Below are 24,051 nucleotides of genomic sequence, written 5' to 3'. Positions count from 1 at the left end.
TCTCTAGCCACTTTCACATGTGTTCATTCATCATCTTTCTGTCATGTGCTGTTCCCACCTTAATCTGCATTTTTTTGGTGGGGGGGGCTTGCATTTATATTTTCACAAAATACACATTTCTATATATATTTTTCAATCTTAAAACATACATTTAAAATGTACTCAGTGTGTCTTTCAGCTGATAACATTGCAGAATTTGGAGAAGTGCAAAAGCTGAAAAGGTAACCTATGTGATGATCCATATATTAGTCTGGGTGGTTGGTTCACACCAGAATAAGGAAAAAAATGAATTCATCAGGCCTCCTTATATTCCACATCACAACAAAAAGAACCTACATGTATAGTATGCATGAAGAATCTCTCCTGCACATACAAAACCCTGAATTTATTTGTCCACCCTATTCTGTGTTTTAACCTGTGAATATTATTGGCATGGAAATAACATTTTCAGGAATACAAAACGTGCCTCAAAAGCCTTTTCTGAGTTGCAACCAGTGTTTTCCCTTCTCTGCTGCTGCTTTGACACAGTTTTTCAGGGTTTCTTCTCCTTTGCTGTTTGATCTCAACCTGTCAGGAATCATAGAACAAGTGTGATATCGTGATGCTATTCAAATCTGTCCGGCTACATAAAGTTATATCCAATGCTCATCAGAGTAAATCCATCTCTGAAGTTAATGGACATGACTAACTTGGGTCCATTAATTTCAATGGGTCCCCTCTGAATGATACCACAAAGGCACTTCAGAGTGAGAGCATGAAACATTGTCCTCACCCTGAATGGGTTAATGCTTTTCTCCCTGTGTATAGTGCCCCAAAATTCCCTTTTCAAGTAGTGGGAAAGCTTTGATGAGAATTCCATCATTTCACCTGAGTCCTGTGTACACCCCATGTTGCACTCACCATTTCTTGCATACAGAAACACACTTGTGTACGTGCCATATCACAATGTCCTACATCCCATCATATGTGGAGCAGCATACCAGCCTTGTATTTTCTTCCTTTATATTGTTATGTTTATCAAAATTCAGTAAAAGATTATTGCTCTCTGTTGTTAAACGAGAAACTCTTCTCCCTCCCTCCCTCCCGCTCATTGGTAGCTAACAAACCATTCTAGTATTTTGGTTTCTTGCTGAGTTATTGTCTTGATGTCACAAACGATTGTGGCTTTTCATGTGAAGACAATGGAAAAAATCCATAAAGCTGTTCTTTGGGCAAATATAATTGAGCATTGTATTGAAAAATGATACTAAGGTTGAGACACAAATGAACAAAAGCCAAAGGCAAATTAAGCCAAGGCATTCTGTATTTACCAGCAACATCTGCAGCTGTACATTGTGACAGAAACATTACCCTTAATCTTTCATCCCTTGTGTTCACAACTGAAAGAATAAGGGGAAACACAACAGATTCTGTAATCATTTGGTTATTTCTTCTTTTTCCCATTGTGTTCCATTGTTTTCCATTGCTCACACTGTGGAAAAGGTGACTGCAATTGTCCAGTCTGTCTATTATTGTCTTAGACTTACATGAGCCCCATTTGGGTGTTCTGTTCCCTTGTGGGACTGACACACAAGCAGAGAGAGCGGGGGTTGCACACACTAAGCTTTGTCACTGGAGCATGGGAAGGCTATTAATTCTTTTGGTCCACTTCTTCCCCTGACCCATCCCTGGCCTGCTCAGTTCCTTTTTGCCTCTGACACCACTGAAGCTTTGACACCAGGAGGGCAAGGGTCCCTGAAAAGGTCCCTACAGTGATAGGGAGGGGCCCCATGAGGTCAGTTCATATTCTCTGAAAGTCAACCTCTGTCTTATGGCTCCTAGGACATCTTCTCAAGGCCAACAGAAGTGCAGAATAAAGGACTTGGGGGAGAAGAGAGAAATATCTTCCGTTTATCTAATCAGAGGAAATAGATAATAAGAAAATAGAACAAGGTGAGATGACATGTCAAGAGGAAATGTACGGCCAGAGACACAGAAATGAAAATAAAGTCTTTCAAGAGAGAGTATAGAATCATAGTACATGGGAGTTCTATGTGCTTCTATCCTGGCAGCACTTATTTGCAAACCCATACAGATAGAATGTTGTTATCAGACCCAACATATTTAATTACTGAGATGAACAGCACCATGGGAGTGATGGCATCTAGCTAAAGGTAAACGTAAAGGACCCTTGGATGGTTAAGTCCAGTCAAAAGTGACTATGGGATGCGGCACTCATCTCACTTCAGACTGACGGAGCCAGCGTTTGTCCACAGACAGCTTTCTGGGTCTTGTGGCCAGCAGGACTAAACCACTTCTGGCGTAACAGTGTGATGGAAACCAGAGCACACAGAAATGCAGTTTACCTTCCCGCTGCAGCAGTACCTATTTATCTACTTGCCTTGTCCAAACACAGTTGATCTTCACAAGTACATCATCACCGTAATATTGTAGGACAGGTTATGATAAGATACACCATGTGATTTGTGGTCTTGCACACAGAGGAACTTCACATTGTATTTTGTGTAAGAGAAAATTCTTCATTTTTACAAAACATTATCTATTAATGCCATTGAACAGAACAGGGCACCTGTGGATTCAAAAGTTTTGCATGTTAGTCGAAAATGGGTGTATAAAGCTGCTTTTGAAAGAAGTATATGCCTCATTCAGACATGATGCTTTTTAATATAGTTGTTGGGGTTGTTGTGTGTTTATGTGTTTTGATTTTTCTTAAGGCAAATCATCTGAAATTGTGCTTCTTATATGTCTGTATATGTTGATAATGTTTTTGAATTTTCAATGTAAATCCAAGATCTGTGAATAGTAAGTGATATATAAATGGGGATGGTTGAATATATTGGCTAGCTTAATATGCTATGATTATGATATTGTAGTCCTCACTTTCATAGAATCATAGGATTGTAGAGTTGGAAGGGACCAGAAGGGTCATCTAGTCCAAGCCCCTGCAATGTGGGGACGAACCCACAGTCCTGAGAGTTTATATCAGGGCACTTAACATGTCCGTTTCTCTCTTGCACTTCTCGTTTTCATCCTGTTGACTTAATTTCTAAAGGAGAAAGCTCACAGTCCCCTCCCCCACCACTCTGAGTTTCATGTGCTCCATTGGTGGGTATGGCTCACTTCAAATATTCTGTGGTGCTCTGTTTTCCTTGGTCAGATGTTATTGTTTTTGCAAGCATTCTGCTTCTGCCAAGCACTTTGTGCTCTTTCATTTGTTTCCAGTCCCGGCTTTCTTCCTCTGCTCTTGAATAATTATTGCTCCTCAGGCATGGGAGTCCAAAGTCATGGGGAATGAGCTGTAATGCTTTGTTGCAGCTTATGTCTGCCCTCCGTTGTACTGTGCTTGATTTCTGGGCTAGTTGCACTCCTATCTTATAGCCAGTAAGTGAATGGTAAAAACGGGGGCTCTGTGGAACTAAGCAATGGATATGGTATGCTTTTACTACCGATCCATGCTTTTTGTAAGCACAAGTTGTCATCTCCATCTGAGGATAATGAATAATTTGCCTCTTTCCCTGCTCATTTTTAAAACTTGGTTCTAAGTAGCTATGTTAATAGGCTGGCATGGCTGCATACTTATAATTGTCTGGTGTTGATGCAACACAGCTTCCAATTAGCTGCCTCAGGACAACATACTGACTCATGCTCATGCTAACAGATCATGATTAGATCACTTGATCTCAATTTTCCTGAATCTTACAGTGTCCTTTCCTATGGTGGTATTAGGAAAGAATAGGATTCTGCTCCAAATCTAAGCTAATGATAAATCCTAAATTCTGCCCTTTATCTCAGACTCATTCATTTGTTCATTTTTAAAAAATGCATTTTGCACTTACCTTTTCTAAAGATCTTCCAGTGATCCAATTTTCTTTCCTAATTATACTCCCAATAAGACAAATATTTCAAATGATTTCTTTGCTTTTCATTCCACATAAATATATCATGATCTATTCTGTATTAAACTTTGACAAAGATTTTTACTGTTTTACACCATTGCTATTCTCAGTTGTTGAGCACTTTTCAATTTTAGAGCTATTGATTTAATCATAAATACATATAATCTTTACTGATTAGACAAAATTCACAGACAAAAGGTCTCAGAAAAATTAGTTCCCCTCTTTTTCCAGATTGTAATCTGTGCTGTATTATTTTAATATATTTGCTAATAAATTCTATGCTGCTCTCAAAATTAACACAGAGGAATAACAAATGAAGTGGTACCCATTCCTTTAATTACAAAACTTTGGAAGTTGTTGTTAGTCTTAAACACTTGAAATAATTGTGCTTAGCATTTCAATAAAGTGATTCCCAGAGAAGAGGAATGTCTCCATCTGAAGTTTCCAGATCTAAGTTTATGCAAGATATAAGAGGGTAATGACACAGTTGAATATGTCAAGCAGTCTACGGTTGGCCTATGCAATTGTAGTGTTAAGATGCCAAGCTTCTCTCTCCAAGGGAAATGATGAAACATTTGATCCCTTCCTGTGTGCTCACAAAAATCAGTATGGAAGTAAAGGTTCTGGTCAACTTATCCAAAACCATATGTGAAAACGTTATCTAGTTGATGGCTGAAACAATTTGAGAAGCAATACTGAACAACATCAAACAGGCAAGTTATTTTAGTTTATCAGTCAATTCAACTCCTGGTGTTTCCTGTGTTGATCAACTGACTTGTTAGATATATTTCTCCTAGTGATGGATTACCAGTTGAATAGTTTCTGAGGTTTTCTTTTAACTGAAAGATCACACTGGTGAAAGTATGACTGAGCTGCTTCAGTGACCTTGAAACAGATGTCAGTAAATGTAGAGGAAAACCATATGGCAATGGAGCAAATATGGCTGCAAAGTATGACAGCAGTCAACAAAAACATTCTGGAAAGGAACAAGTTAGCAAAGTTTATTCCATGGCTGGACATTCCCTAAATCTAGTTGGACGTAGCACAGTTGACTCGTGCCCTGGATGCAGTGATTTCCACACACACACACACACACACACACACAAACACATACAATAAATGAGCTTTATTGATTTTCCTCAGCTTTTATAGAAAGTTGGGCAGTGCTAAAAAAAATTCTTGTCTCTTGAGTCAAAAGTTCCTAAACACGTATCAGACACAAGATGGGAGGCTCAAACCAAAGCTAATGCAGCTATTAGCAGAAATTATGCTTACGTTGTTGAAACCCTCAGCCATACTGCGATGAAATGGAAAAAGGAGATACTAGATGATAGGCTGAAAATCTTCTGAAGAAAAAGAAAGAATTGTGGGATGTAAAGGTGCAGTCAAGTGCAACATTCCGACAGAGGACTAACGGCCTCCATGTTCTAACCAGTTGCTGTGCAACCCGTTTGTCGGTTGCTGGTAGTTTTGAAAGATAACTGCTGAGTTGCAGTCACCTCAGGACCAACTTGCCTCTGGTATAGTTTATTTGCTTGTTATGTAACCTAAGCCTGCCTTCAGGTACAGTTCTGTAAACCTGAATGAATCTGAGAGTAAAATAGTTTTATATTAACATGAATCACATTTGTGTGTGTATTCTTTAAGAGGGATTCATAAGGATTTTTAACCAAGAAGGCATCTTTATTAGTAGAACTCAGACGAGTCAGCAACAAGCTGATTGCTGCATAAATTTATAAAGGGGATTGTTTAACTCTGCTAAAATAAACCTTCCCACAAGAATTTGAGCTTATTTTCATGCTTCACCTTTGAACGTATCTGCCAGACCAATTTCGCAAAGTTAGCAAGGCATTCCAAGGTTTGCAAATTTCATGGAGCATATGTGGAAATATTTACAGCTATTGCAGTTTGTATCGAACACAAGATAATTTTGATGAAATTGAACAGCAAGCATCCAAAGGAGCTTGAAAGAAACTGTTCTGACTTTGTATATAGTGTAATGTTATAACATAGCTATGATTCCCCTGTGTATGTTCTCCCACCCTCCTTAAGCATCACTACATAGAGCATTTTGCCAAATTGCTTCCCACCTTCCTTTAAACACCACTCCAGCACCATTTAATGGAAAACCACTCTGTGAAGTTCCTTCTGCTCTCCTTTAAATGCCTCTCCTTCCTCAGCAGCCTGCCTGGACTCACTTATCACCTCCCTTACTTGCTCACTTGCCTGCTGTTCTGTCACCAGGCATGAAGTTGATATTACAGCATGATGACCATTTTTCTTACAAAAATAGAGTATATGGAGAAAAAGTAGATAACTATTGTCAAATGGCTAATAAATGAACTGTGACCCTGAGAATCCTATCATTCAGAGTTGATAGGATTTGCTCCCTCCCAGGCTGGTGGCCTTCACTGCTGCTTGAAGGAACAGGTACCATCCTTTGACTCTGTGCTGTGTGGTGAAGTCCTTTCTTTTATCTGCCCTGGATCTTCCAACACTCTGCTTCGTTGGATGTCCACAAGTTCTAGTGTTATGAAAGGGGGAAATATTTCTCTAGTCACTTACTCCATGCCATGCATAATTTTATAAACTTCTGTCTTCTCACCTAGTACTTGCCTTTCCTCCTGAATGCTGCAACTTTTCTTCATAGTGGAAGAAAGCTCCATTCCCTTGATCGTTTTGGTCATCCATTTCTGAGCCTTTCCCAACTATATGATATAGATTGATTCCCCCTCCCATCTCTTTACCCCATTTGCTGGTCTGAGGGTTCTGCTGACACTCCCCTTGAGCTAATTTTGGGGCACTAAGGGAGAGGAGGGAAGAGAAGCCCCATTGCACAAGCAGAAGTCCTTGCTCAGGGCTTCTACTGACGGGGCTCATTAGGTGAACCCCACACACTGACCAATTGGCAGATTCAGCTGCCAGTCTGGTCAGCTTCTGCACATGGAACTGGAGGTGATGTTTCAGACAGCAAAATGCATTGGGCCAGCCCTAGCACTAGTACTAGTGATGTCTGAAGGTGTGCAGATTTTAATTGTTGTTAGGCCTAGATTTTAATCATTTGAGGCAAGCTCCCAAAATCTGTAGACCCAGCTACATTGGCAAAGAAAAAGTTCTGTATATACGTTGTTTATGCACTATAACACTGTGACGCAGATGGCGCTGTGGAGTTCTTTTTTTGCCAACCTCAAACAAAGTTTACATAGGGCTTCCTAAAAGAACATCTTTCAGGGTGTCCTGGTTTTTGAAATATGGCAACCCTTGTTTACAAGGCATTTAACTGAAACGCTTCTTTGATGTGCCTAGATCCAGTGTCCCCCCACCTCCCGCATTGGTGCATTAGAGGCTAAGCAAAAAGAGATCAGCTCTCCCTGCCTCTTTCCATGAACATTGCTGTTGCTGCCATTGTTGGATAAGGGAGAGGAGTTTGCGTGGTCTGGGGGCTCCATTATTATTATGAGAGGAGACATAGAAACTTATAACTGGACCCAAGCATCCAGCATCTCTAGCTGCAGCAGGTTTATCACATTGTCTTCAATGGGCCATGCAACTCAACCCTATGCATGTTTACTCATTTACTCAGAAGTACGTCCCACTTTGTTCAAGACAATGCATAGGATTTCAGCCTTAAGCGCAACTAAATCTTTCCAGATTGAGAAATATTAAGTGTGTGTGTGTGTGTGTGTGTGTGTGCGTGTGCGTGCGCGTGTGCGCTTTGTAGCAAACTTGCTAATAGAGAACAGTCCGTCCATGCTTAATTTATTATTATTAGTATATAGAGTCAGCTCACATATAAATCTGAACATTGACAAACTTTACTGAACCACAAGCTACAGTGATGGGGAAAGACAAGACACCATTTTATACCAACACAACAATTAAAAACTTTCCATAGAACTTCAGGGCAATGACAATTCACAGATGTCACGCAGCATGGAAAACCCATTTATTTTGCTCACATTGAACTTGGGACAAGATGGTTGCAGTTCAATGCAGTCAAGATGTGCTCATTTCCTGTCCACAAGGAGCTATAAATGCAAAGCTGTGACAATGTTGGTTGCTGTTGTGTTTTTGTCTTCTGCCAAGATCTGAGGGTCACACCTTTTCAGTATCTTCTACTCTCATCATACTTTGCACCCGTTTAGCTCACGCTCCATCCATCCATGGGAAGAACTTTACTCATGCTGCTCAGGCCACAGAAAATGAAAGAAGAGAGGGGCTGGTAATAAATGCCAATCATTAAAGCTGGCCATTCTTTCCTATTAAAGATGCTGCTTTCACCAAAGAACACTCTGGCCAAAAATGTTTGGCAACATCCCAACACTGAAATGACACATGTTATTGACCTCAAAAATGCTGCTGTTTACAACTGAAATCCTCTGTGTGTTTTATACACATAAAGGGGTTTTGTGAGGAGAAAATGAACTGGGGTGTTGCTAGGCCCCCACTGATGCCATGCTCCTCCACCAGCCCCATCCCTCCATTGATGCCATGCCCCTCCAGCAGTCCCACCCCAACACTGCATCCCACTACTGACTCCAGTCCCTTGTGCTGAGTGGAGGTTAGAGGAAAAGGAGGCGAGATCAATGGAGTTGCTAATGAGATAGAGGCTACTAGAAGACGTGGCATAAATGCAGAGGAACCTGACAAAGATAGTGAAGAGAGAAAGGTAGCGGGGCAGATTCAGAGGGCCAGGAGGACTTAGCAAGCCCTAAAAAGTGAGATGGATGGATTTAGGGCTGAGAGGTGAGATAAATTGCCTTAGCACAAAAGCTGCTTTTGGCTGGGACATTGTGCAATATTGTCCACTGGAAATATTGCAAAACATTGCTATAGATGGGATCCTGTGGTGAGAAGAGCTCTAATTTCAATTGGTGTGCTGAGTCCACCAAGTGTCTTTGAGAAGAAGAGACTTTCTGAGGATGCCTGATAGTTTCAGCACGCTAAGAATGGTTGCATGCCACAATCCTTTCTGACCAACAGCATATGGGACTATTCATCTAAGAGATGGGGAGGAACACCAAGGCGGGATTTGACATTGCTTAAAATGGAAAACAGAGAAAGAGGCATTTAAATTTTTAAGGCCTTAAAAAGAGCCATAGACTTTCTGAAAAATGACGCACGTATGAAATGACCTGCGTCGCAACAGAGGAGCCTGTCTGTCAGAGTTAGGTACACTTAACAGCGTTGTTCTCAATGAATTATTTACAACCATCCATTTATTCATTCGTTCATTGTTAAATGACCACAGATGTTCACTGCTCTCTGGTGCAAAACATAACGCAGTAAAACAAATAAAACGTGTGATGGTATCAGATGAGGTTGGAAGGACGAGGAGCTGGCAAGCCAGAGAAATGAAGCAAAGTGAAATAATGAGTGGTGTGGATTTTTTGTAAGCTGAGGTGTTATAAAAAGCTTGCACAGCTCATTGTAGCCGTCAGGCAATCTAGCCTTCTGGCAAAATGATCAAACTTCTTCACCTGTTGTCCACTGCAATGCCTGTTGGATACACCTAAAATCTTAGTATGTGCAGTGGGTAAGAAGAATTAGCCTTTATGATGACAGTTTGCAGTTGGTTAACACTGTGCCCCATAGGCAGAAGAATCAAGAGCCAATAATCCTAGTGCATTTTATCAGTGCTACCTAACCTAACCGTGCATAATATGTAGCTGTCCCGTTTGTATATATAGGCACTGATCCATCTCTCATCCTGCTTTGTTCTACATGGCTTGTGACCTGAATCAGGATGTATTTTCCCATCCTCATTAGATATGCGTATTAAGTTTAATGGTGACTGGAGAAGCATAGCTATGTGAAGCTACAAATTGATATACATGCACATTAACAGAGTATACATATCTTATTTTCTGGATTGAGAGGATAATCTTTTGTGAGAAGATATTAAACCCAGACACAGTTTCCAAAGCATCCCCACCTTCAAGTTATCATTTAAGTAATTCAATACTTCTTCCTTTCTTAAAAAACAACCTATCATGCATGTTTCTTTTTATAGTGTGCGTTTTTCTTATTTTATGTTCAGCAATTCCAACCAACCAGATACCTTTTTAAGTGAGGAATAATATTCCTAATTCCTACAAAACCAACATGAAGATAAATTTTAAAACAATCATCCCTAGATCAGGGACTGCTCATCAATTTTCTGTTTTAAGGAATTTTGATTGGCAACAAAAATATATAGCTTAAACCCTGCTCATTCAAAGCTCATTCATTGCGCTGGTTAAATCACAATGCTATATCTTGTTTTGGGTTGTGTCCATTCAGTAGTGTTGTCATGGTAACAGTGTTCCTGGCATTCTCCATTGAAGTCATTCGAATGGCCGAGGAACTGTGCAGGTAGCTGGCAGATCTCTGTGGACGAGGCATCATGCGACAGCAAAGCTGACTGTTGAAATGCCGCCTGAAGCTCTCGCTGAGGAAGTAGAGGGCAAATGGGTTTACGCAAGAATTGCAGAAGCTGAGCACTCGGGCTACCAGCGTAACAACCATATGGCCAAGTGATGGGTCGATCTTCATGTAGTTAAAGGACCGGTACATGTATAGGACATGGGTAGGCAACCAACATACTGCAAAAAGCCCAACGAAGACCAGCACAATTTTGGCCAGGCGCTTTCGTGTTTCCATCTAAAAAGATGAAATGAGCAGAAATCATCAGTCACAGTACAATGTTATGCTCCACATGAGCTTTCACAATGCATTCAGATACAATTAGTAAAGTGAGTAGCATCAGAAGCCAATGAAACCCATTTGCATTGATAGGTTCTAAGATGTTTTCAGGTACAGATCCATTAAGCTGCATATTCTACTTCGTATCATCCTACTGTACAGTCATACCTTGGTTCTCGAACGGAATCCATTCTGGAAGTCTGTTTGATTTCCGAAAAGTTTGAAAACCAAGGCGTGGCTTCTGATTGGCTGCAGGAGCTTCCGGCACTCAAGCTGTGTCGGATGTTCAGCTTCCAAAAAAGTTCTCAAACCGGAACACTTACTTCCAGGTTTGTGACGTTTGGGAGCCAAAACAGATGAGTACCAAGGCGTTCAAGGACTGTATCTTTAATTTCACCAACTGCCTGTTAAAAGGGAGCACGGGGCATCCTTTGATGCAGTTCTTCCACCCATCCCAAAAGGTCAAAGCACACCTTCTGCCAAACTTCTGTTAAAGCAGACATTTTCAACCTTGGGTCCCCAGATATTGCTGGACCACAACTCCCATCACCCCCAAGAATGGTCATGGATGATGCAAGTTGAGAGTCCAACATCTGGGAACCCAAAAATGAAGAAGTCTGCATTAGAGGACACACATGGAGGCATACGGTAATTAGACAAGAATCACTGTGTATGCAGCACTGGACCATCCAATAATTGATTATAGACTGATAAGAACTCAGTAGAGGGACAAAGGTAAAGAAATAGCCCTTTTCTGAGGGTTTATTGCCATTTACAGGATAGTTTTCCATTGGCCTAAATAGGTCCAAAAAAGTGAAGTCCTGCAAAAAAAATTTATTGTGGAATAGTGCAGCACATTCTACTAATAACTATAGTCTTATATTAACTTTGTTCACAAATATGAGTATTTTATACAAATTTCATGCAAATTGTATTTGTCCAAATACATTATTCCACAGCAATTCCTCTTGGAACAAGACACATTGATTTGGGTGGACTTTACTTCTAATGAAGAGTGCTCAAAGCAGTAGCCTATAATAGCTGTGAGCAAATTATCTACAGTCCACTGGTTTGTGATCTATTTCCAATGCTTCCCTTAGGGCTGTATAAATTGCCTACTCCATCTGTTTTCATTTTCATGAAACCAATCACCATTACTAAACCAATATCTACTCCTCTCATTAAACATGTAATTCAGACTTGTAAAAAGCAACAACTATTGCGTATCTTATTAGCTGGGGTAGGGAAAAGTACAGCAGAGAAATCTGAAACACAATCAGTAATGGGCTCCAAACCAGAATATAACTGGAATCCAGGGGGCCCCCGACATCTAGGAGCCCTGCTAGACCTTTGCAGAGGCCTCTTGATGTTGACACAGAATATTATTTCATTGCTGTGCAGGGCCTAGGCACTAGGGGGATCATGTTATACCCAGGCAAATCCTGCAATGGAAGCTGCAGGAACCCGTGAAAATCCACTACAGGTTCAGACTAGTCTAAATTACAAAGTCTGGCAAGAATTCTGCCTTGAGCAAATATTTTTATCCTTCTTTCATTGCCATTCAGCAGGCAGTCAATGTGGTACAGTATTTCTCAAGCCAAGTTGGTGGTGGAGAGGGAGTTGGCTCTCAGGGGTAATATATGAGCAACAATATAAGTAGGAATGCCTTAGTAACCACTTAGTACTTTGAAATAATAAGTGGCCTGGCTTGCATGACGATAAGAGGTTCTAGCTTACATATGGGCCACTTACCTGTCTTTTAGATTGTGCACTGTTTTCTCCAGGCAGATTATGTGCACTCTTAATTAAAGTCCTTGCAATATGGTAATAGTAAACACTAATGATGGTGAGCGGGATAAGGAGGTATACCAAAAGTATCATCACTGAATGGATCCTTGGGTGCAAATCATCCTTCAAGGGATACCGTATGCATTCTGTGAAACTGACGTTATCCGCGTCATTGATGTTTGCTACTTCAGAGAATACGGCTTCAGGAACTGCTAGCAGAATGGATATTATCCAGATGGCAATAGCTTTGATACAGGTCCACAGGACTGCGTTGGGTGCCTGAATATCCATTGGATTGACAATTGCTTTGTACCTAAAAGCGTATGAGGGAAAATTAGAGTCAATTCTTTTTCAAAGAACGCAGCTTTTATTGAAAGGAGATGGCTTCCTGCAGTTAACAAATAGGAGCCTCGTATGTCCATTCAAGAGACCTGACGAGACATTCCCCCATCTGCTTCTGTATTGCAGGAAGCGGGCGGAATTGGAAGCAGAGAAAGACACAGGGAAGAATGCAACAAATGAACAAGTGACTGGCTACAGAAAAGACATGTAGTCACCACATTTAGCAATGTATAGAAGGGTCTAATTGACTGGACATAAGGGGGATGCGGGTGGTTCTCCCACACAGGGCACCAAGTCAAAGAGGCACAAGACTGAGAAGATCCATCATTAAGAAAACTCATTTGGGGGTTCCAAATTTCAGCCTCAGACAGGGTGTCATGCTACCAAAATTACCAAGGTCTATGCCTTTGTGAAGTAATAACGTAGTAGGACAAAAGAAGCTGCCTTACACTCAGACCATTGGTCCACCAGTTCAGCATTGTCTGCACTAACTGGCAGCACCTCTTAGGTGGGGCTCTCCCAGTAGAACCGGGAGATGCCAAGGACTGAACGAGGGACCTTCTGCATGCAGAGCAGGGGCTCTACCCCTGAGCTACAACTCTCCCCCTGGAAACTATGAACATGTGCAGAGTACCACCTCTTCACCACTGAGTATCTTCTGACAGCCTTACCACATTTGGGAGTGGGGGAGAAGACGTTGACATCATGGAACACAACGTTCAAGTAGCCCTGATCTCCTGCTTATTCGTTTTATTTAATAAATTAATCCTTTTTAAATTAAATACAAACATTAAAACTAGTTTCCCTTAAGCACAGCTAACGCCAGTAGTACTGTTGGCATTTGACTCGCTTCAAGATGTTGAAATAATGCCATCGCAACCCTTCATGAAAATTCATTACATGGAGGACTAACCCCAGTTGATCCGTAAATTGGTCCCTAAGGACATGCATTTCAGCTTCACATAACAGAGACAAGCTCCCCCGCCCTCTGCAATTATTTCTACCCCAGTCTGGCAAGTGTAATGAAAACTATTTGTCTTCAGCCCTCGAGCAGCAAGTGCCTTCAAGCTTTCTTTTCTTTTTCTTCCTCACATTTTTTATTTGCTTTTAAACAAAAACAAATACACTTTTAAACACTTTCCCAGCGGTAACAGATATGATTAATGATGTCCAGGAATTTGGAGCTGGAGATTTGTTCCTTTTATTAACCATTGTGTTAACCAATAAGCATGTTGATTAGATTGGGAAATCCCCTTAGTAAGTCTAAATCCCCATGTAAATCTAGACAGCCCTTTGCATAGCGTTGTGGGAGAGAGGGAAAAACGCAGGCTCCAAAATCTCACATGCTCACAGGAGAGATGCTCTGGTGCCATACAAGGGCAAATAAGAACTCTGTCAAGAGCTGTATGCATGTACAGCTTACAGACCAAAGCTTATGTTAGCAGTATTACTATTTAATGTTCATGAACAGAAGACCATGGTGGTTAACTTGTTTGGTGCTGAAATCCTTCCTTGAAGTATATTACGGGCTAGAGAGGAAACTATCAAATGCAAATAATCGTCCTAAATACTGAGGGACGTACAAAATGCTCATGCTTATCCAAGAGCACCACTTAGGAATAGCAGGGGAGACTTAAATTTCTGGCTAACGTGCTGGTACTAAGGCAGGGTGACAATATGCATGCCACAGGCACAAATGCCATTTTATTACACAAAGGGACTGGACTGTTTGATCAGTGGTGAATGTTTGAGCACTGCGGAGTATGTACATGTGGGGGGAAAGTAGCCATAAAAGATGCTCTTATGTCTTCAGTTATTACTCTTACGTCTTCAGTTATTAAGGCTGTGTTCAGCCCTAATTCAGCCAAGGCCTTAAAGCTGAGACAAACTGGGCTTATTTGGAGGGAAATGTGCCATGTTCAAGGCTGGTTGAGGCAGTGTTTCGCTCCCCATAAAATGTGCATGCTCTTTCAGGGCTTGGAGTGGAATTCAAGGGTCCATGGCTGCCGACTTTGTTCAGTCCCATTCTTCCTTATTTCTCTCCCTCCCCCACTACAAACCAATAAGCCCATAGCCATCCAGGGCTGTCATGTGGCAGGGCATTGAGCAGGGAGGAGAAGCAGGCATAAGCAAGAAGAATACAGAGAAACCAGAAGAAAGAGAAGCCTACTGGATGGCTGCATCTTTGTGCAGAAATGGGGGGTGGGTGCCTTTCCTGCCAGACCTCTCCTTCCCACCCTCTCTATAGAGTATCTGATCCCTCAGAACGCTGGTGTAACCCCTCCAGACCTTTTCCATATCCTATTTTAATTGTATAATAAAATAGCATTTATAAAAACCCTTTAAAATCCATTAGCCTTGCCCCCTAATTGCTTCAGGGACAGATCTGGAATGGGTGGCTCCCAGTGCGGTGAAAGGTAAAATGGCCTGATCCAGGGGCCACAGATGGGGGCCACAGGGGGTCTGTGCACAGCCCTATTGTCTATAAAGGCCAAATTAAACAGATAGTTATTCAGTTTTAGCCATGGAATGTATGCTTTCTGCCCCTGCCCAAATAGCTGGGGGGTGTAGCAGGCTGGGTCAAGTCTGTGGGAAAGGGGAGGGTGTCTTTAACTTGTAGGGGCTCCTGCACCAGCTAAAAATATAAATGACATAACCATGAGCCTTTCAGTCCTGCAGAGAATCTTGTCACCAAAGAAAGGAATCCCCCACACAGATTGACAACTGAAATGAAGCCCCCACAGAAAAGCCTGTGCTTGCCGTGGGAAGCCCAATCAGGCAGTTTTCTTTGCAGTGCTGCAAACAGGTCACAGAAAAGGTCTGCTGTGCCCTGGAGATGACGGTGTAATCTGCAGGGTGAGTGGCAAAAGACGAAGGGCTCATCAGCCACCCCAAACAGCCCCACAATATGTTACTGTCCCTTCACATGACTGGAATGGCTACTTCAAAGCCGGGAAGCTAAACAAGTTCCTTACAGTGCCCTGAAGCAGACACGGTACATTGCAGACCAGGAAGTGAAAATGTTTCAGCATATCAGTGTTCCCCAGTATGGCTGCTTCTCCGAATGCCATTAAAAAGTTTGATATAGTTGGCCGTGTGCACGGGCTCTTCCAATTGCATAGAGACGAATCAAGCGTCTTGAAGCAGACATGCTCAGATAAGCAAGATCAATGCCTATCTCCTAGAGACATAATTACTAGCAAAGAAGGTCAGCTCCGCATATCAGTTGCTTGCAAGCACAAATAAATAGCTGAAAGGTGCGGCCAGTCATGGCGGAAAGGCTGGTTTTCTAACCTTGTAATATTATTGATGCCATGGGACCATGCGACATGTATCCTCTCTGGGCGTTGAAAGGGTCTGTGGCAGGTACAAGAATTTAAAAGGAGGGATGAGATAAAGTCTCCCTGTGATATTGCAGAATGCTGACGGCTAGGGCTGTGATAGTAAACAGGCTTGCCAAAGCAAATTTGTGGGGAGATTTCAGAGCCGTAGGCTGGATACACAGAGTGCCAGAATAAATGAAATGTGCAAAATATATCTGTTCTTCAGTGGAGATGAACTATTACCTATCCTTATTGAAAGATGCTTGCTGTCTCCTTTTCATTTCCTTTTCTTCTTTCTGCTCACTCAGAAAGTGCAGTACTCATTCACAGAGAAAGAGATAATGCCACATAATATGCTTAGTATGTCGAGTATCTTAACAAGTGGAAACTGCAAGAAACTGCAACAGAATTCCATTTGAGATTCCGGCCGGCCATGCAAGAGGTTCCATTCAAGTCCCTCCCCCACTCCGTGTTTCTGTCTTACAACAGCAGGCAGTGAACATTCCATGCCCACTGAGCATGCTCAGTCCTTAGTAAACTGTTTGGGGGCTTCCTCCAACTTTTCCCAAACATGTTGTGGGTTTGTGTGTGTGTGTGTTTTTGTACTTCTGCAGACCTCAGGATTCCCCCAAGCCTGCTGATAGACCTCCCTCTTGTTTGTGAGTGTTGCTGTTTTAGTTATATGGGGGAGTTTTGATAGGTAAGTGTGTGGCTCCATTAAACAAATCCCTTACTAATGATCTCCAGAGGGGAGAATGGATGGTCAGTTTTCAGGATACTTTACTTAGAGTAGTTCTATAAACTCTGGAGGTTAATTTCTAAGTATACCCATTTTTACAAACAAATACATTTTCCGACAGGACACTTTTGAAGAACAGGGAAATTGCAGGGAAGTAATGCAACCCTACTACCGGTACAAATAAACGATTTATATGTTCATAGATAATCTGAAAGGGTTAATGTGAAATGGCTAGAGAAGTGGTTAGGTTCCATCAGTATTCATTTTTTGTGTGGCACTTCGTGCCTTTCCATTTCTCAATGAAATTGGCATTCAGATGGAGGCACATTTTTGATGAGTCATAGCTATGAATTCTAAATAACATGGAAACAAAAATGTAAGAATGTTTTCCCAAAAGGCTTGCAACACAGAAAATGTCCAGGACTAATTAATTAATAAGGAAGTGGGAAAGGAACATGTAAAGAATAATTTTGTGTGTGTGTGTGTGTGTGTGTGTGTGTGTGAAAGTTAACAAAACAAAATGTATTTTGGATCTCATTTTGTTTGGAACATAATGTGAATGTCACTTAGCAAAAATGCCTGTCCAGCTGAATGACAATTTCATACTCCTATTGACAAAATGATTCTGTAGAGTTAGACAAAATCCTAGAATTTTGCCACATGTTAAAACCTTGTTTGGATTGACATTGGTTCTCCATTTTACCCCCCCCCCCAAAAAAAAACCCAACACAGTGTCCAAGAAAGGAAAGTATGAGATACTGTATTGAGCACTGTGAACTAAGGAGAAACTGGGCCTGTTATGGAAATAAAAAAATACCCCTGACTTTATTCTACTCCCCGTGTGGCAGTTCATATAATCAAAGAAATGTAGAGTTGGAAGGAATCCCAAGGGTCATCTAGTCCAAGCCCCTGCAATGCCAGAAACTCAGCTAAAGCATCCATGGCAGATGGCTAGTTAAATACGGAAAGCACTTTCTGGGAGCAGGGAGAAGGGAGAGTGCTCTTTAATCAGATTGTGCTTGTGTACTTATATAGGCATATATAAGCTGGCCACTATGAGAAGAAGGTGGACTAGGTGTGCTATTGGCTTGATCCAGCAGGATTCATCTTACGTTCTTCAACCTTGCTGGGTATTGCACAGCAACAAAATACCTCTGGGAGGACCACTTCCTGCATTATGCTGTATACAGAGAAGCTGGACCGCTTGGCATCTTGAAGTATCATCAACCATGAGAGCCTTCTGGGCTGCCTAGCAATACTAGAACTAGGAGGTGCAGTGTGTTGTGGAGGCTTCAGTCCTTTCTGGAGGTAAAAGCCCAGAACGTAGTAGTGGGGAACTACTGTTCCACTTCAACACCAATGATGTTAAGGGCACCACAGTTCCATATCTTCGTATTAATTTTTTGTTCTGACCTTCATTGGATCCTTAGAGTGAAGAACAGGTAAGAAATCTTAGTAAGAAGAATTGTGATAAGGATAATACACAAAACTTTTGAGAGGCCATCCAGAGCAGTGTTTCCCAATCTTTCCCCCCTTCTGACCTTGTTTCCTTCCTATGGCCCCCCATGGGTGTAACCAAGGGGGGGCAGGAGGGCAGATGCCCCCAAAATAAGTAAAAATCAATACATGTCAATACAGATCTGAGGTTCTGCCCTCCCCCCAACAAAAGCCTGCCACCCTAACAAAATTCCTGGCTATGTCCATGCCCCCCACTGGTAGAAAGGTAGGTATTTAAATGTTTTCATAGAATCATAGAATCATAGAGTTGGAAGAGACCACAAGGGCCATCGAGTCCAACCCCCTGCCAAGCAGGAAACACCATCAGAGCACTCCTGACATATGGTTGTCAAGCCTTGTTTGTAAATAGAACATGTTTTGTTTATACTTTTTATAATAGATACAAAATACAATTACACAAAATGATAGGAACATAATGAAATATTGTTGAATCAGGAAAACAGAATCATGGAGCTGGAAGGGACCTCGAGGGTCTTCTTTCTAGTGCAACCCCCTGCAATGTAGAGAACTTGGCTAATGCATCCATGACAGATGGCCACCCAACCTCTGCTTAGAAACCTCCAAGGAAGGAGAGCCCAGAACTTCCTGAGTGAAATCCATCTTCCATGTATCATAAAAAGTAAACAACGCTTATTTCACCCCAGTTGTTTGACACAGAGGGGGAAATCTACAGATACAGTCTAAAAGGCGCACAGGGAGTTCTGTATATATGGGAGAATTTTAAAAAGCAAGTGGTCCTCACTGCCCTGGTGCAAAAAGATCTTCACATCTAGAGGAGTCCTGGCTGTCTAGATAAAATACTATAGCCCGCCGCACCCTTACCTGGGAGTAAGACCCACTAAACTCAGTGCAACATTCTTCTGAGTAGACTCTTAGTTATTTACAAGATGCAAGTCAACAGCAGCAGTCGACCCCACTTGGCTAGGCACTGGGGTGGATATCGCCCTGCGCCCTGCAGAGCTGGGCTGATGCTGCCAATGGACACTGCACCCCTCGGCAACATCCAAAGGCCCTGATCCACTAGATGCTGGGGGGATTGCCTTGCAGAGTCAGGCCCACCGGGCCCAGCACTGGTAGCAGTAACAAGCAGCTCTGGCTCGCCCAGCCCTACCGATTGCCACCCCACCACCGCACTTACTTGACCTGGGGGTTCTGGATCACAGGCTCTATTGGTCAAAATGGGAGCCTCAGCGATTGCCTTCCCCTGCCGGAAACAAACCAGGACTGCTTCAAGAAAACCCACGTGGCAAAAAGGAACTCTAAGCCCTAGTGGGCTGCTCCCTTACTCGTTTGTGATTGGCCAAGCAGATGGCCAGCCAATCAGGATTTAAATATATATGTATGATTTCCCCTCTTCACTTCTCACTTCCCTCTGTGACCCCCCTAGCCTCATGCTGTGGCCCTCATTTATGCATTTTTCACCTGTGCCCCTCTTGAAATATCCGGGGGGGGGGGAGGGAGCCATGTGGCTTCTGGTTGGGGAACTCTGATCCAGAGGTTTTAGGTATCATCAGCTTGACCTCAATACCAGGAAAGGTCCTTGAGGTCTCTGGGCACTTAGAAAAGGATGCTGTGATTACTATGACTTAGCATGGGTTTCTCAAAAACAAGTCATGCCAGATGAATCTCATTTTTAAAAAAAAAGGTGGATCAGGGGAATGCTGTGGACATAGAGTATCTTGATTTCAGTTAGGCTTTTGACAAAGTCCCCCATGATATTATTGCAGAGAAGCTGGTAAAATGTGGACTGGATGAGGCAATGGTTAGGTGGATTTGTAGCTGGCTGACTGACCAAACCCAAAGAGTGCTTGTGTATAGTTCCTCATCATCATGGAAAAAAACTGACAAGTAGGGTGCTGCACATTTCTGTCCTGGACCTGTTGCTGTTAAATGTCTTTATAAATGACTATGATAAAGGAATTGAAGGCTGAATCTCCATCCTCTTGAAAACTGCCAGCTCAGCTTACCCTTAGGATCAGTTTAAGGTTGACAGAAAACCAAGGGCGGGAGACAGCTTTCCCAAAAGAAAAGGGCTGGTTCCTTTTTCCATGTTGCCATATACTATGAATATGGTGATACTTCACTTACCCAGAAGAGAGCATGTGGCTGTCAAAAATAGAGCATCCAGGGGAACAAGAAGATTTGACTCTTCTTGGTTTCCATTCATAACTTTTGTAAACATGGGTGTGCAGGGCATTTGGCCTCCTACAAGGCAGGAGTCCTTTTGGTATAGTAACACTTGGTTTCTGTGATAATGGCAATTTATAAATGACCTCTCACTCTTTTTTGAAGGAGAACCACTAACTCACAATGTGGTGTGCGTGGTATATATTGTGCATGATGTTATTTTATTTTGCCTTTCAAAGTTCAGTTCTATGGTTTGCTACTTTGGAAAATACTTTTTTCTTTCAAAGGAAGTGGCCCCACAGTGTCTTCAAATATATGCTGCAACCTCTTTTGCTACCTAAGCTACAGTTTGTTCAGCTTCAATCAGAAAGCAAGTTGGTGCCAGCATTGTTGATGAACCCTACTTGATGTACATGTAGCAAAATGCTTGCTTGGTCATTGCTGATCTTCGCCACTCTCCCTTGAGTTTATGTATATTATTAATTCTGCCAACCTCATAGGGAGTGAGATTCTTCTTTGCATTTAGGCAGTTGCATAAAGTCCTGAACACTAATGATTATTAACAACCTGGTTCGCTTTTAATATAAGTGGGGAAGGATGGTTTATATCCCAGTCCTTTGAGTATGGCACAGAACTCATTTCTGGTCATTAATTTCGGCTCACACTGTGTTTAGTTCAGAACAAGAGTGGAAGATTCCGTTCCCAGTACATTGAAGAGCCAAATATTTCATAGAACCATAGCATTGGGAGGGAGCCTGTGGGTTAGCTAGCCCAATATTCAGTGATGGATTGACAGACCAAGATGCACCTGCAGCATCCCTGACAGGTGGCCATCCAGCCTTTGCTTAAATGCTTCCAGTGCAGGTAAGCCTGTTCCCCTGCCAAACAGTTTGTACCATTAGGACATTTCTCCTCGGTGCTGAGCCTATATCTTATTTCCTGTGATTTCTAATGATGGATTTCAGTTCTGCCCTTTTGAATGACAGGGGATAAAGCTGTTCCATCTCATGCATGACAGCCTTCAAAATATTTGAAGACAGCTCCCCTTCAAGATAAACATTCCCAGCTCTTTAAAGTGCTCCTCAAAGGACTTGGTTCTGGACCTCTCACAGTCCTTTGGACACACTCCAATTTGTCAATGTCCTTCTTAAAAGTTGGCACCCATAATTGAATGCAGCACTCCAGATTTGAAAGAAGGGTAAGATCCTTCCTAAGTTCTTTGTGTCCTGCAGTCTGTTTACACCTGCATCCAGTCAGATGCCTCTGGGATGCTCACAAGCAGGGCGCAAAGGCAACCATTGGCTTCTGTTTCTCCCCTGTAACACCTGGGGTTCAAAAGTGCACTTCCTCTAACTAGGGAAGCTCCATTTAAGATATTGTGGCTGGTGGCCATGTTTCTCCATGCAGTTGTCAAGAGTCAGTGTGCTGCAATGGTTAGGGTGTTAGACTATGACCTGGAAGATCGGGATTCGAATCCCCACTCAGCCATGAAGCTCACTGGGTGACCGCAAGCTAGTCACTATCTCTAAGCCTAACCTGCCTTGCAGGGATGTTGTAAGGAGAAAAGGGGGAAGGAAGAACCATGCACACCACCTTGAGATTCTTGGAGGAAAAGGTAGCATATAAATGAAGAATGAAATAAAATAAGCCCTCCTTAATGCCAGGTGAGTGAGCAAGCCCTATCCTTTGTCTCAGCAATTTCCACGCATTATTTATGTGTGATATGGAAAGGTGTGTGTATTTGTTAAGAGATGCTTCACCTCCAAAGAAAAAACTAAGAATGGGATTGCTACAACATAAGCACAGCCACAAAGGAGCAGCGGTTCATTCCCATCGTCTGTGGTTGATTAGTGGTCCAGAGAAGGACACTGCAGACCATGGACAGCCCACAGGGTGCCTTTCGGATGCTGTGGGTTTTGATTGCCCATCAGCCTCAGGCAGTGGGACCAGTGATGGATGGGAATTCTGGAGAGCACACCTGCTGCACAGGGCCAGGTTCACCTCCTACACATGGGATGGGACCCCTTCCCCTTGCAGTCAAGACATGATCCAGTGTGCTGAGCCTTTAGGGAGGCAGAGGCAGAACTCTAATCCAGCCCTTCTTGGTGGGTAACCTTACATCTGAGCCAACAGACTAAGTTTGAAGTCCTCCTCCGATGGCCATCTCAGCAGAGCATCCGTGCCTTTGACAAGGGCCAGAAATTCGCCTAAGAAAGCATTTTCCTTTATCAGAGACAGGAAAATTATTCACCCATTGGGCCGACCAGGACGAACGTAGAATCATAGAATTGTGGGGTTGGAAGGGACCCAAAGGATCTTCTAGTCCAGCCCTCTGCAAGAGTAGCCTAGGTGTGGGTTAGATGTGAAAGCATGTCTCTCTTCCTCCCCCCCCCCCTTTAGTCTTTTGTGTACGGTTCTGCCAAAATAAATTCCAGCATTGCAGGGAGTTGGACTCGATGTCTTTCGTGGTCCCTTCCAACTCTCCAGTTCTATGACTCTATGACTGTCCGTCTGTCTGTCTGCCTCTCTCTCTCTCTCTCTCTCTCTCTCTCTCTCTCTCTCTCCCCGGGTGTCTCCTTTCTAGCCTGCCCCTCGCCTCGTCTTACCTGTCGGCGCTGAGGGCAGTGAGCGTGAAGACGGAGACGCCCACCGAGGTGAGCTGGATGGCCGGCAGCAGCTTGCAGCCCACCTCGCCGAAGAGCCAGTCCTCGAGGAAGAAGCGCGAGGCGTCGACGGGCACGCAAGTGAGCAGCAGCAGCAGGTCGCCGGCGGCCAAGCTGGAGATGAAGATGTTGGGCACGCTGCGCACGGCGCTCCTGCCCACGAAGATCTTCAGCAGGGTGGCGTTGCCCAGCAAGCCCACCGCCATGATCAGCAGGTACAGCGAGGGCACCACGCAGCGGATGATGAAGAGAGCCCGGGCTTGCTGCGACGAGGGCAGCCGCTCTGACGCCTGGCCAGGAGCCGGGTCCGCCTCGCCGCTGCCGTTGCCCTCCGCTGTCAGGTTGCCCCAGGCGGACGCGCTGCTGCCCAGCCCCGTCCAGCTGAAAGACATAGCCTCGCCCGTCGAAGGATCGGGGCTGTCTCCGGGTGCCCAGACTTCTGCGCCTTCCCGCACCTCCAGGCGGACAGGGACAGGAGGATGCGCTCAAAGGCAAACCTGTCTCTTCTTCCTAAGGAGTGCCCAGACAACCGTCGGGGCAAGCTTTCCTGGGATGCTTCTGTAGAAGGAAGTCCCTCCGGAGTCCCAAAGGCTTTCTGTTCAAGTAAGTGCTGTTTAGGTAGGATCTGAGTCAAGAAATCGGTATCCAGTCTGTTGGGTCTTCTGCGAGGTGAAGCAGGCGAAAAGAGTCGCGCGAATCTGCTGGGCGATGCTGGCGGCTCCTCTTTCTAGGAAAGCCTGGACGGCTCTGCTCCTCTCTCCGGAGCGCGGAGCAGCTGAGGTTGGACAGCTCCTGCCGGGCAGAAGCCGGGTTCTATTTTCCCTGCTTTCCGCGCAACACCAGCCCTTTATACGCGCGAGGGTCCGCCTCCGCAAGGAGGAGCGAACAGTTAGAGAAAAGCCACCAACTTGGTCTCTTGGCGCTGAATGGAGGGAGCGGCTCTCCTCCTTTGCGTAGCACCCAAGTTAAAG

General features: G+C 43.4%; 1 protein-coding gene and 1 long non-coding RNA gene across 2 annotated transcripts; both read right to left on the bottom strand.

The window, feature by feature from the left end:
- Nucleotides 1-361: 361 nt before the first annotated feature.
- Nucleotides 362-5,292, bottom strand: LOC309528526. The gene is made up of 2 exons (XR_014217795.1): nt 5,172-5,292; nt 362-567 (listed from the first exon to the last, which is right to left on the bottom strand). It is a non-coding gene; the product is annotated as an uncharacterized lncRNA (long non-coding RNA).
- A 2,346-nt stretch (nt 5,293-7,638) lies between these two features.
- NMBR (neuromedin B receptor) lies at nt 7,639-23,885 on the bottom strand. Its single transcript, XM_082215979.1, has 3 exons — nt 23,024-23,885; nt 12,333-12,681; nt 7,639-10,538 (listed from the first exon to the last, which is right to left on the bottom strand). Exons 1-3 carry the CDS (start codon nt 23,470-23,472, stop codon nt 10,140-10,142), a joined length of 1,197 nt encoding a protein of 398 aa, XP_082072105.1. The 5' UTR covers nt 23,473-23,885; the 3' UTR covers nt 7,639-10,139.
- Between the last annotated feature and the right edge of the window lie 166 nt (nt 23,886-24,051).

The sequence above is a fragment of the Podarcis vaucheri genome, assembly GCF_965113315.1.
Source record: "Podarcis vaucheri genome assembly, chromosome: 3".
Taxonomy (NCBI): domain Eukaryota; kingdom Metazoa; phylum Chordata; class Lepidosauria; order Squamata; family Lacertidae; genus Podarcis; species Podarcis vaucheri.
The sequence above is the reverse complement of the archived record's forward strand: the minus strand, read 5'-3'. Positions and strand labels throughout refer to the sequence as shown.